This window comes from Apteryx rowi, unplaced genomic scaffold, assembly GCF_003343035.1.
Source record: "Apteryx rowi isolate R43461 unplaced genomic scaffold, aptRow1 scaffold_290, whole genome shotgun sequence".
In the NCBI taxonomy this organism is placed as follows: domain Eukaryota; kingdom Metazoa; phylum Chordata; class Aves; order Apterygiformes; family Apterygidae; genus Apteryx; species Apteryx rowi.
Window position 1 is genome coordinate 851005 of NW_020449308.1, and position 14870 is coordinate 865874.

The 14870-nt window shown below is 37.2% G+C and overlaps 1 protein-coding gene across 3 annotated transcripts in view; it reads left to right on the forward strand.

Annotated features, from left to right (window-relative positions):
- The window catches only part of NLGN4X (neuroligin 4 X-linked), a 129214-nt gene extending 114860 nt beyond the window's left edge, over positions 1 to 14354 (forward strand). For all 3 annotated transcript variants that reach the window (XM_026069301.1, XM_026069302.1, XM_026069303.1), the window contains 3 exons: positions 1905 to 2090; positions 4101 to 4890; positions 13505 to 14354. In XM_026069301.1, coding sequence (XP_025925086.1) covers positions 1905 to 2090; positions 4101 to 4890; positions 13505 to 14354 — 1826 coding nt within the window. The remainder of the gene's footprint in view (positions 1 to 1904; positions 2091 to 4100; positions 4891 to 13504) is intronic.
- The last annotated feature ends 516 nt before the right edge of the window (positions 14355 to 14870 follow it).

Genomic DNA, 14870 nt, shown 5'->3' on the forward strand with positions numbered 1-14870 from the left:
AAGATGTAACTGCTCTTATAACTATGGTGGTTGCTATTATTAGAAAATTTTTTATGAGAAAGCTACATCAAATACTAGGTAATAAGGGTATGATTCATATTACTGCAAATTAAAGCAACTGTTTTGTGATAAATACAGGGGCTCATGTGACACTCACTGACATTAAATAGCTATTAATAATAGCTAATTAAATATGAAAAAGAGTTTTTCTTGGTGCAAGATAAAACATTTCATTTAACCATGGCCAAAATTGCATGTAGAAATTTATGCCACCATAATGTAGACTATATAGCTATAGACTATAATGTAGACTATAGTTTGGTCTTTATGTTATAGTATTTGAGGCTGGATTTTGCATCCCATGGTAGGAATTTTACCATAGAAAACAATATAGAAATCCAGGTGTGATGAAGTCTGACAGCTCTGATTTCTTCTGCTTCTTTCCTCTTGCTCTTTCTTCTCTTCCATTTCCTCTGTTTTCATTCATTTATTGGCTTTAACCTTGTGAATTTACATTCTGCCCGTCACTAAAAAAATAATCTCAGCCAGCACAAAGAAAGCTGTTCCCCTGTGCCAAAGCAGTTCAAATGTACTGCAAGGCCTTTCTCCCCTAGGGAGCTCGGGTTTCCCTTACAGCCCTTCCTAGGAGCACAAAGGTGTTTTCATGGCGTGCTGAGGTGCCTTACAGGATTACAGACAGTGAATCTCCCTTTCATTGCAAATCCTTTCAGGGTTTGCAGGACTGTGTATCTCCTGAGTCCTGGGGCCCTCTTCTGGCAAATGTATCTGAAGTTATAATTGACTTGGAAACACCAGCGAGTGATTCCTTGCTTTGTCTTGATAAGCAACAGTCAGTGGTGCCTAAATCAGTAGCGTCCACCTGCTGTAAGGTATTTCTAATAGGTCTCTTTATTCCAGTTTGATGGGAAAAGGTCTGTGGGAGTTAAAAAGAGGAGTGTGAGTACATAACTCTGTGTGGTAATTTGGACATAGCACAAGGTCTAGCCTGTGAATAATGGCGAGGATGAGTGTAATGTTTCAGGTTAGCAGGTTTCAGAAAAACAAAATTAATCTCAGTCCTAGTCTCTTGGTCATTTTGCTCTAAGTTGCAAGACAAGCAGCAAATATGTCATGCTTTGTTTCTAAAATCTGATAACCACAGTGCAGGAACAAAAAATAGCAGCACAGCTTTTCCTGCAGATTCCAAGGAAAGAAACAAAGCCTGAATTGTTCAGATAAAATCTCCATACCAAAGGCTGAAATGTGGGGATTTACCTGCTATCTTCCAAATAAATATCCTTTGCAAAATTGGAGTGTATTTTTTTCCTAGGCTTTTGCTGTTCCTTTTATTTTTTTCTTCATTTTTCTTTTTCTATTTCTGAATGTCTAGCTGTATCACAAGTGCAATAGCTTATATAGCGATAGCGTATAGTATAAACTAGAGAATAATTTTGGTCCATGGAAAGAAACATTTAAATGAATATGTTAGGGAAAATTGTCCTTACTGAAAGAAATCCTATCCCACTTCTTCCTGAATGTTGTCTTTGCACAAAAAGTAAGCATTTCATAAGTTTTTGTACATTACTCACATACAGTTATCAAATATTTAAAATCTTTGATGTCTATTGTTCCTTTGTTAAAGAGTTATTTCAAAGAGGAAGTAATGATTTTTCACAAAAAAACCCTGACCTCTGCAATAAGAAAAAAACAAACCAAAACCAAACAGCATACAGAATGAGTTCCATACTTGCATTGGAGACATTTAACTGGGACTGTGACCTTTAAAAAAAGAAGCAAAAAAAGGCCCAGAAGATGAAAAGATGGGAATATGTGTTGTGAATATGTGGATACCCTGTAGCTAACTCTGTAGCTGGTGAACTAAAATTACCTTTTTTGCCTTATAGGTTTTCTGAGTACTGGGGATCAAGCTGCAAAAGGCAATTATGGATTGCTTGACCAAATCCAAGCTTTGCGTTGGATCGAAGAAAATATTGGATCCTTTGGAGGAGACCCAAAAAGAGTTACTATTTTTGGTTCTGGGGCAGGAGCTTCCTGTGTTAGTCTTCTGACACTCTCTCACTATTCAGAAGGTAACGATCTTACAAAGTAGAGCAAAGTAGTTCAGCTATGGTAAAATGATTCATTTTTTAAATCTAGTGTGACTAGGTTTTTTAACATTATAGTGTAAGGCAAATGGCCATATAAGGCAGGCTCTTAGAATTATGTGAAGTCTATAATTTTTGTAAAATACCTTCTAGCTAGTGTTCTACATTCATATTAGTCAACATAAATATTTTTGACATTAAAAAATAAATGCTATTATAACAGAAATTTTATGCAAAAAGTGCTATGGGCAATATATTTTTTCAAGTTTTGTCAACATTCTCCACTGACCCTTCTATCAAAGAGTTTGCCCTAATTAAAATAGAAAAGGGCAGAGACCTTTTTCATTTCTTATGCACTCTTGTCTGCACTTCCAAACTGTATTTAGATGCTTTCATTACTCATTACTTAATAATAACATAACAATCTTATTCAAAGATAAGTTAAYCCCCCACAAGTAGTGTGTGATCCTACACAAAGGTCTTAATATTTTGATACGTGTCTGAGCTGTGGGATTTCTACTCTCAAAAAAAAATAAATATATATATATATATAAATATGTATGTATGAGTGTATATATATATGTGTGTGTGTGTATATATGTGTGTGTATGTAGACACACACACAGCAGCAGCACTGAACCATACAGGTTCTCATTGGTAAGACCAGCTCTACAAAGAATTAATAAAAGAAGACAAGACCAAAATATCTGCTGTATTTATAACCCCATGCTCCTTCTACTATATTAAACATCCAGAAATCTATGTCAGAAGGCTAAAGCATTGCAGGCAGTTGTAGCAGAGCTGCTAGTAAGAACACCGTATTTGGGAGTATGCAGAATTATCCCTGACAATTCAGTGTATTGATACAAATAGGGTGTATTGAATAACTGTTGAGTAAGCCATGCCAAAAGCAAGCAGATGGAGCAGTGAAAAACTTAACTAATCGCAGCATTGAAATTTTGTAGCATGTGCAGTAAGTAATCATCACAAAGGTATATCAACCAGAGCAACTTTTCCCTATAAAAACTTCTAGTTTTTTAAATTTTTTTGAAGCTTTTGCTGTCTTAGGCATTTCAAGAGCTCGTTGTTGGAAACTGTGTGCAGAAGAGGCCCAGGCATTTTAGCTTAAGTTTGAAATGGGCCATTTTAGCAATGCTATCAAGAAAAAGCAGGTGGGGCAGATTCACCAGTATGCTCTAGTTGCTTTTCAGTGCTCTAGTGACACAAAGAAGCTCTTCAGTCTGTATCTTTGGTCAATCTGTATATTGGTACATAGAAAACAACCAGAAAGGACGATTGAATCTAGTCTTACTCTCTTCAGAAAAACACAAATATATTTTAATTCACCACATAGGCAATTATAACCAAAGAAAAAATAGGCATATATATATATATATACACACATATACAGACACACACATATATATATGTATGGATGGTAAAGAAAAAATGATGTCAGAGCAGAAGGCTCAAGACTATTAGACTGATTTTAACAGAGGACATTTTTTCAAATGATGTGATGCATGGCTTCTGTGAAGGAAACGAGAGTGTGTAATTTTCGTTTGACCTTTAAACTACTGAGGACCGCATTTATGAGAGTCATTTACATGGAGAAGAGGATATGATTGCTTGTAGCTGCCACTCCTTTAAAGGAGAAAGTTTTACAGCACTACTGCCGTGCTAAAGCTAGGGGACTTCCATTAAAGATGCAGAAAACTACATTGCAAGGATGAGTTTTGTTCTTGAAACAGTAACCTGAAACCTTCATGCTTTCTGTGTATGAGCATCAAGAACAAAAGAGATTTTAATTAGTAGGCTATTGGAGATGCTATAGAAAGGGAGAAGTGAGTAGAATATATGGAAATTGAATTGAAATATAGGAATTTGCATCCTTTAGGTATCATACAATCAAAACATTCTTTGCTTAGCGAAAGCTGCTTTTAATTATTTTTTTAAATATAATTTAATTTTCATTTAAACAATTTGCACCTGCAGGTTTGTTCCAAAAGGCAATCATACAGAGTGGAACAGCCCTGTCCAGCTGGGCAGTGAACTATCAGCCTGCCAAGTACACTCGGATTTTGGCAGATAAAGTGGGCTGCGACATGCTGGATACCACTGATTTGGTTGAATGCCTTCGGAATAAGAACTACAAAGAACTCATTCAACAGACCATCACTCCAGCCACATACCACATTGCCTTTGGGCCTGTGATCGATGGGGACGTGATTCCAGATGACCCTCAGATTCTCATGGAGCAAGGGGAATTCCTTAACTATGACATAATGCTGGGCGTCAATCAAGGGGAAGGTTTAAAATTTGTGGATGGCATTGTAGACAATGAAGATGGTGTTTCCCCCAATGACTTTGACTTTTCTGTCTCCAATTTTGTGGACAATCTATATGGTTATCCAGAAGGGAAAGATACACTGAGAGAGACCATTAAATTCATGTATACTGACTGGGCAGACAAAGAAAACCCTGAAACAAGACGGAAGACCTTGGTAGCTCTTTTTACCGACCACCAGTGGGTTGCTCCTGCTGTGGCCACCGCTGACCTACATGCGCAGTATGGATCTCCAACATATTTCTATGCATTTTATCATCACTGCCAGAGTGAAATGAAACCAAGCTGGGCTGATTCAGCTCATGGTGATGAAGTCCCTTACGTATTTGGCATTCCTATGATTGGTCCCACAGAACTGTTCAACTGCAACTTTTCCAAGAACGATGTCATGCTCAGTGCAGTAGTTATGACATACTGGACAAACTTCGCCAAAACTGGGTATGTTTGACCTCCAGCATTCCTTTTGGTTGATAACATGCTTCTAAAATATTCAGTGTTACATAGCAGTGTATTCAAACACTGATCTTACTATAGTATTATAGGACTATTCGGGATGTGTAAGGCAGTATGTAACTGAGTCTTATTCATATTTAATAGATTTTTAACTAGTGTATTCCCTCAAACTATTTTCTTTCACTAGCTCAGCGAGAAGAATAATGCTCTGTACTTTTGCTGCAAAAAATAGGGCAATTATTATTGAAAAAGCATGTCTCAGAGAGAAAAGGCAGCTCACTAACTTGCTGAAAATCAGAGGAAATGTCTATTACTTGAAGAAGGAACCGTGAGGCAGATAGCACTTATTTGTTACAAAAATAAGGAAGTTCTTAGGGACCTTCATGGGAATGGGAACTCAGAGAAGATGTGGGTTAGAAAGACAGACATTGGAAAGATTTTTCCCTTAGAGAGTTATAAAGGCAATAAGAAGTAATTGACTAGAATCAAGAAAAGTGTCAGATATAAAATGTGTTTCAAGACAGTTAAAATTACCAAACCATTAAAGACATGAATGTTTTGCTGCAATGGAATTGTAAACATCAAGGAAAGAACCCTCAAAGCAGCTTAATATGCAAGTCCTGTTAATAACTTCTGTGCTCTAAACCCTCTTTCTGTAGCATTCTTTTAAAGAGTGTTGCAGTGCTTTACTTGAACAGCAAGGGCTTTATTGTTAACCTTGAGTCTTTGGTACTGAATTAAAATAAAGATACTTGTGGCACAAAGGGGCTGTAAATCTTTTCAATGAATGTTTAATGGCAGGATTGGGCTCTGGAAACTGCAGCTTTACTGCAGTGCAGTGAATGATATGCAGCAATATAAGAAAATTTCGGCATGCCTAGTGTTCTGACACTCAGGGGTTTCAGCAGCTCTAGCAGCCTTTAATGAACCCAAATGACATTGTAGTGAGGGAGATTTTGCAATCTTAACAAAAAGCTGGAGCATGAATTGAGTGAAAAATAATCAAATGCTTCAGGTCACTTTACAAGACAAAAAGAAACCTTTTGTTGCACTGCATGCTAGACAAACAGGTACTTTTGCATGCAGAAATCCCACCATACTGCAACAATAGAGAATGAAGAGCGGGATGTTTAGACGTGTTTGGCAACAAGAAGTCATCAGTACTGGGATGGACAAACTTAAGGGTGAAAGCTTGCTTTATAGACTAAGAATGCCGCATGCTGCCTGTATTCCATGCTCTGAAAGATTATTTTACCATCAATCTGCCATTATTATTATGAATGGAAAACAGGACTTCTCATTTTTTAAAAAAATACATGATCGAATTATTATGGAGATGTGAGATCTCTACTGTGTCACTATTATTTACAATTTTTTTATATTTTATATTTTCTTTATACACACACACACATACACACACACACATATACATACACCTTTATATATCTTTATATTATCTTTTGTACCCTGTAGAGTAAGGAGTCATATTCAGGTATTATTTGAGACTGAAAGGAACTTCTCACAGCCCTGCCTGCCACCATTACTCATAATTATAAGCAATCTCCAGGTATTGCTGCTTGAAAGCTAATTTCAGCAGGCTACACATACCATCACCAAGTCCTCTGTCTATGAACCCATGATCATGCTACACCTGAAGACACCACAAATACTTTGGGAGGACCATTAATCATTTCCGAAGCTTCTTCATTGCTGATATGCACAGCAAATGGAAATGAGACAGGAATGCAGCATATGTTCTGTTATAAAATTTCCTCTTTACAAGTAGTCTGAAAAATGTGTCATTTATAAAAGACCTGTGACTGTAAAATTTCAGTTGTTGCAAGGACAGGAAAAGAGCAATGCAAGTCATGTTACCTTTCTTTTTTTTTTTCTTGGTTTATATGAACAATGATTAATTGTTCTGCGTAGTGCAAGACAATACTTGGAGGTAAAGAATATTTAAGATTACATTTACTCTGCACCTCTGGTGCATCCAATGGAAAAGATTGTAGCCCTTCAAACCAAGAGACACAGGGGACTTCTCTGGGGTAGCTGTTCTCCTCTCTACCCTCCCACGAGCAATCTGGAATTCATGTGCACGCTCAGGTCCTCCAGCTCTCAAAAAGACTGATACGGTTCAGGGCTGGTTTTAGTTCTTATTTTATTTATTTATCATTTCCCTTCTTTATTCTGATATAACTTGGCTTCTTTTGTGTTTGTACCCATGGTAACATGTATTAAAAAATCTGTTAGCAGGATGGCTGCAGATTTATTAATTTATTTTAATGTCTCTAACACTCTTCCAGTCTTGATGACTCTCACACAGAGGCCATATCCAGGTACTTACTGCATAAATACTGCTTAGTTAGTGCATCTTTCTTGATGGGCTGTGCTGGGCTTTTAACTGACACGCACTGCCTGCTGCTAAAAAACACACATTGTTTAGTGGGCCAGCTGCCAAGGCTGGGTTTGGAGGRCAGGTCAATGCCCTAAAATCACTAGGTGTCAAAGCCACAGCACAAAGCACAGTGCTTTCATTGTGTTTTACTTTGAAGTCAGTTACTGAAGCTAGCAAATAGGAGGTGACAAAGTGACAGTTTAATGTCAAATGGATCRTGCTTGAAATGAATACTTAGAAGCTGCATTTTGCCAAGCCTTCATTTTTTACCTTGCTGAGACTATGTTTTTTGCATTCACAATCATCTTAGCCTTTTCAAAACTCTATGTTTCTGAAAACATGCCTCAGGAATAGGGAGGTAATTTGTTACAGAGTAGGTGTGAGAAACCACATTTGGGATATAAAAATGACATGAATATATGGCTTTTGATCCCACTGTTTGCAAAATTATATGTGAGAGCTTCATTAAGAGGTGTGCTGAAAGCTTCCGTCTGCTGCCAGTAGTACAATCCTAACTGTAATGGTAATTTTGCATGCTCAAATGTTCTGTTAGTTAGGGCCGTGTTACAGCGTTCACAGGTACCTCTGTGCAGGGGGAGTGAATGACATGAGGTGTTACGTGCCAACCCTTCTCAAATATTCTGCCAGTTACACTCATGGAAAGAAGGATTTGAAGTTTCACACGATAGATATGAAGCCATGCTCTCTTTTGAGGCATCTGTTGGGTTTCTGATAATTACCCTCTTTTGAGTAGATACGACACTGTTTTTGCGCCCATTCATCCAGCTCTACTTGTGTTGGTAAGGGAAAGATATAGTCCTAAAGGACATATATTTGTTTTCTCTGTAATTCAGAGAAATTCTTCTGAATTACTTTACTACCACTGTTTCTGAAGCGAATAGCTAACTGCTAATAGCAAATTATCAGATAGCTAATTAAGTACATACATGCTTTATATTCAGTTTGGCTTTCTAATGGAAGACTCAGTTTAACTTACAATGATTAAAATGTATTTTCAAATCAATTCTCTGTGAACTCCTTTATGAGACTTGCATTTCTTTTTTATGTCTTCATCTGAAGATGTAAGTGTCTCCAGTGACAAGTCTGTGTTAGTCAAATGAAACAGCGCAGTTACYGTTTGGCTTCTAGAGTAGTTATAATAGGTGACTGGGAGCATGGCGAACAGTGTGTCATGGTGATAAGTGAGGAAAGGAGGTAGGGAAAAAATGTGCTCATGCACCAGTATTTCAGGCAGGAATGGCTGTATCATTATTATTATTGTGATAACATGGAAAATCAGGGGGAGCATGAAGAAGCTCTGTACAGCTTTTTTTTTTTTTTTTTTTCTCTCCTATGGAGAGAAAGAAGACTTCTGAAAGAAAATAAATGATCAAGGGGTCTTTTGGTGTCTTGGAAACAGACTCAGTATGACATACGTGCTGACTGTAACTGTTAAGACATTTTGTTCTCCAGTGAAGTCAAAGAATGACACAAAAGAATGAAACATTTTAAAGCCTGGAAGCACTAATGTAACAATTCTGTTGTGCTGAGTAATGGTTAATGCTGTTGTGACAGTACATAAAAGACAAATATCATTTCAACATCTTATATGGAACTCAGGTTAAGAAAAATTTCCTAAGGTTTCTATCATTCTTCTGGTACTGATATCACCTGGTGTAAAATACTTAGTTCCCTCATTTGCCCTACAGGTGAGCTACTAATTCACCTTTTGAATAGGAATGTTTGTTGCTCTTCAATCAGTGTACATTGCAGACACATTTATTGTATAGCACTTGTGAAAAAAATCAATGCTTTGAATGTACACTTGTAGCCCATGAGGTGCGAGTTAAATGACAATAAACTGCAACATGCTAAATTGAGCAAAATCAGTGCAGATTGAAAGTGGAAAAAAGGGATAGGTGAAATCAGATGATTTTTCACGTTAATAAGAAAACACCTTAGATAAAACAAGAAGGACCACTCACATTTATTGAAGGCAAGTTCACTACATAAATTTCATGGTGGGGGCATTTCGTGATGGAGAAACTATTTAAATTTAATTATGTAAGTGGTAAAAATAAACAATTAGAGAGCAAAATGAACAACCATAGCTAACAATTTTGTTATAGCAATTGAATGAAGAAAAAGAGTGCCCCTGCCAACTGATGGGATTGGGAACCAAGTTACCTTGTTCCTATGAGAGCTATTAATGGAGGAAGTACAGCACTGAACCTATATTATTCAGGTTATATTTTTATCATTATGATTTACTGTGGGGTTTTAAAGARTGGTCTTTTGTTCTGTAATTACATGCTTGAGCCTCAAGCATGACCAGAAACTGAAAGGTGATGTGAGGGGCTAAAAATAGAAACAGGAAAGTTATAGTTCAAGTGGAAGATCAAAATTATTGGCAAACAGCTAAGTGGACAGAAGAAATGGTTATGTACATCTATGTTCTATGTCTATCTATAATACCAAAAAAGTATTTATAGTAGGATAAACTGTACTACATACCAAGAAAAAGACATAACACATCATAAGTCATAACCTCATGTTTTTATGAACTTTCACCATGAACATGGAGACAGGCCAAGGAAGGTAAAAATCTTTTATTTATATCCACTGAATAATTCTGGTAAATTATCATTAGTCTGCAAAACCAACATCCATGTATTAGTAGATCCTCTGTCTAGGACTGGACTTAGTTATTTCATTGACTTGTGAAAAAATACCTTCAGCTACCTATCCTTGAAATTTAGAGAACTAATATTCAGACCATTTATTCAGTTATTAACTGAATATATGTTACTGTCGCGTGAAGGGAGGACAAGGGGTAATCAACTTTGCCTGCCAGAGCCCTCCTCAAAAGGACTTTCACTGAGTCAGGTTCGCAAAGTTGATCAAAATAGACAATTTATTAAAGTGACAGATCAACAGGTTCGAGATTGCCGGTGATAAATGCACTTACTGCAATAAATTCTACTTTTTCTGAGCTCAAACTGATAATTAAGCGCTTTCAACAATGGTATTTTTCCCGGGGTAACATCCCACATTGTCGGAGGTGCAAACCTTACCAAAAAGGCGTCCCTGTTTTGGGGAGGAGAGAGGTCCAGGCCCGTCGACCCGTCCGTAGGTTGGTGTTCTTGTCCTCGAAATGGAGGAACATTTATGCGCTGAATTTATACTCTTGGCGAGGTGGGGCTGAGTCAAACGCTGAGGGATGTTTGGTCCTTGTCGAGCTCAGCAGAGGGTGTCAATGGCTGCTGGCCTTTTTTTTCTTTTGCCCCTATCAACAACACCAGGCTGCAAGACTCCCGCCTCGCCCCAGGTGTCATTTTGGGTAGAGCAATGTCAAGTGGCAAGACCTCCACCTCGCCCTGGGCGTTGTCTCACCCCTCATCAGCATGGGCATCAGGCTGCAAATCACCCTTTGAATTCACTGTTTACCCCACGGCAGGGAGGATCACAGATAATCACAGACCATTATTCCACAATATATCAACTCTATAGTTCATGTCAACTGTACAGTTCTCCCACCCACAGCAAAACAATGATATGTCTGTAGGACTGGCTGATTTGGTTTCCTGCTCCTTCCTTCACTGAGCAGCTTCATGCCCACACACAGCCATGTAAAGAAACCCTGAAATACAAGACCATCCCTATATATATATAATTTTCTCTCTTGCATTTGGAGGAGGTGGCAATGTTATTGGCTACTCCTAGTAGATACTGTAAAAAAAAAGGAGAGATGTAGGCCCAAGATGAGAGACAGAGAAAGGAAAAAAGAGGTTGATATTTATTTGTTTTGTAGTCTGTTTGTAGGGAAGGGAGTGTTAATTTCAAAACCATTTAGTTGCTAAAATCATGGTCTGCTCTCCTTTATGTAGTGACATGAAAAAAAAGTGATCAGTCTAAGCACTCCAGTACTTTCAATTTTGACAAAAGACAAACTTTCTGTGGGGCCAGAATTACTTCCTTCATTCTCATGTATCTCCACCTACGGAAGGAAAAGGGGGAAGCCAGCTATCAGGACACAGAGCTCATTAAACTGAGTGCTCACCTTCTTCATCTCCCTTATTTTGTCTGGAGAAAAACTCATTTACATGCTCTAGCTTAATTTATATGTCTTCTACAGCATTCTTCCTAGAGTCTTTAGACTTAGGAAATAGAATAGCAAGTGCTTAAGTCATGGGTAGAATATATGAGAGGTATTTTGTGCTGTAACACTTCCAGGATTTTGAGTTTCTGAAAAGAAAAATGRTTTGTACTTTGACAATCAACTTCATTTTTTATTTGTTTTAGAATTTATGTGTTGAGCCCAAAATTACTATAGTAGATGTATTGTATTGGGCCAATATCTTCTCTGGATTTRCCAAATCCTCCTGTCTGTTCTTTGAGAACAAAAGAAATACCTCTTTTTTTCCTGAATGCATGTTAGAATCCCTCAAAGCAGCAGCATATTGAAATTTGCTGCTGTACTGCTTGGAACTGGATATTGCTCCCCAGCTTCAGCCAGTATGAACAATTACTATGAAATTAAGATTTGTTCAGAATATACAGAATTTGGCTAATGATTACTACATAAAATAAAATAAAAGTCATAAACTAATAGCCACAGTTCTGGAATACCCAGTTTATACCCTCTTCAAATGGGAAATAATTGATACAGTATAATAGGAACAAAAGATAAATAAAACACAGTACCAAAATTAAATAGGAAGAGAATTCTTTCTTTCACTCAATAAAATAGAAATATGAATTCTTTCAGGTAAACATGTGAGTACAGGAATCATTAAATTATTAAAGCCAAATTACCATACTGGCTTATGAATTAAGGAATACCTCTTTATGAATAGCAAAGGAACACTGAACTAGGTAATCATGCTCATGAGCATTTGGAAACAGAAAAGAAAAAAACTAAAATGCTTTCAAATCTGTAGGAGTGAGTATTGGAATTCCCATAACATAGATAACAGTATATTAGAAAAAAAAAGAAAATATTAGAATCATTTTCACAAGAAATAAACTAATGCATATGGGAATGGAAAAGAGAATGGAAAGTTCTCAGTAATATACAGAAAATGAATTATATACTTTCAGTACAATATATTACAAAGTCCAAAACATAGGTTTTGCTGCAAGAGAAGATTCAAACTCATACACAACAGAATACTAAACTATTACACTTATTTTTATGCTTGTATATTTTTTCATGCCTAGAGAAAGTAATATTTACATAAGGTTTACGTAGATTATAAGGCTAGATACACATTAACCAAATTTAAATGTTTTTTGTGCCATTGGTTTGCTTTATTTTGAACCTATAAGAAAAAAAGGGAAAAGCATAATTTAAATTAATATTTGGCTTACCAACTTGAAATTATCTCTCCAGTTCTGTAGTGTACTAATCTTATCTCTACTACTACTTAACTATTATAAAACTTGTTGACCTCATCTATTAGATTTCTCATTCTTAGAGGAAACAGACTTAAGGCTCACTAAATATAGTTATTTAGTACCATTGAATGCACTGAACTTTCAAATAGCAACCACTTAATGGAAATGATAGAAAGATTTGCGATGTTCAAAAGCTTTTCCCTCAGGTAGATAGCTGAAGAAAGGACTTGCTAATGGTTACATCAAGAAACACAAATAGTAGTGGTTCCCATTTATCTGTATTAGTTCTGCTACTTCATGTCTTTAAGTTTTTACGTAATATATATACGAAAACCTCAACTGGTAAAAATTCTCACGGTCACATGGATTGCTGACATTGCCTTGGAGATTAGATGCCTGTATTTACTATCCACAGCAAAGGTACCTTAAATAGGAAAGCTATTGTCAAATCTTGAGAAGAGCTGAACCTAAACCTTTATGAACCTACACCTACAGGGAAGTACTTTAGTACCTCTCAAAGTTTGTTTCAGAGTATGAGACTCAAGGGCAATCACAAAAATCTGGGTGAACTTTTAGGAGCTGAAACTTTTTTTTTTTCTGTTTTCATGTAAAGAAATATCATACTGTTTGAGATTTGTTGTACAGTAAGTAATTATTCATTTGTTTATATATTAACTTCTGTTGTAAAGTTTGGGAGACTTTTTTTAACTTCTGTTTTTAGAYTGGGCTAATTATAGGATAAAGTGTTAACCCTAGGACATTTTTTTAATGTGATTATAATATTGCTTGTTTTTATTTTTGTAGAGATCCAAACCAGCCTGTTCCACAGGACACAAAATTCATCCACACAAAACCCAACCGCTTTGAAGAAGTGGCCTGGTCCAAATACAATCCTAAAGACCAGCTTTATCTGCATATTGGCCTGAAACCCCGAGTTCGTGATCACTACCGAGCAACAAAAGTTGCTTTCTGGTTGGAGCTTGTACCACACCTTCACAACCTAAATGAAATATTTCAGTATGTTTCTACAACAACTAAAGTCCCCCCTCCTGACATGACATCATTTCCGTATGTTACCCGACGTTCTCCTGGTAAATTGTGGCCAGCCACCAAACGCCCAGCGATGACACCAGCCAACAATCCCAAGCATTCAAAGGACACCCATAAAACAGCTCCGGAGGATACGACAGTTCTGATAGAAAACAAGCGAGATTACTCCACAGAGCTGAGTGTCACCATTGCCGTGGGGGCCTCCTTGCTGTTCCTCAACATTTTAGCTTTTGCTGCATTATACTACAAGAAAGACAAGCGGCGTCACGAGACTCACAGGCGTCCTAGCCCCCAGAGGAACACAACCAATGATATTGCACACATACAAAATGAAGAGATTATGTCGTTGCAGATGAAGCAGCTGGAACACGACCACGAGTGTGAATCGCTGCAGGCTCACGACACRCTGAGACTCACCTGTCCGCCAGACTACACCCTTACGTTGAGAAGGTCCCCGGATGACATTCCGCTCATGACACCCAACACCATAACCATGATTCCAAATACATTAACAGGCATGCAGCCTTTGCATACTTTCAACACCTTCAGTGGAGGACAAAACAGTACGAATTTGCCTCATGGACATTCCACCACTAGGGTATAGCTCGGCCCTTCCCCCTCTACTCTCATAAGCCACTTGGAAGAAAGAAAAAAAAAAAAGAAAAAGAAGAGGAAAAAGAACACCATCCATAGAACACCTTGTCAAAATATAAAGTAAAAGCAAGTAAAAGAGAAGGACAGTCATTATTTTCTTACTGATCCTTCCCATAGAAACTCTCTGATATTAAAGATCAACCACAAACCCTGTGAAATGTGAAACGTGTACATTGCTGTTACGATACTGCTTTAAGATCTCAACCACTTTGATTGAAAGTTGAGGCCAGAAGAAGTCATTTAAAATGGTGTTTTGAGTGTAACAAGCAAAGCAGAATCTTCTGGAACACAGAGCCAGTGACTGTACAGGTGTTTTGTTTTGKTTTTTTTTAATAAATAAAATTTAAAAAAAGTTCTTTATGTGCCATACCATGAATGGCCCTTGTTAAAACAAAGACATCACCATGGGCTTTTACCCAGCATATGAAGCTGTAATCCAGAAGGGGGAAATAGGATTTTATTATTA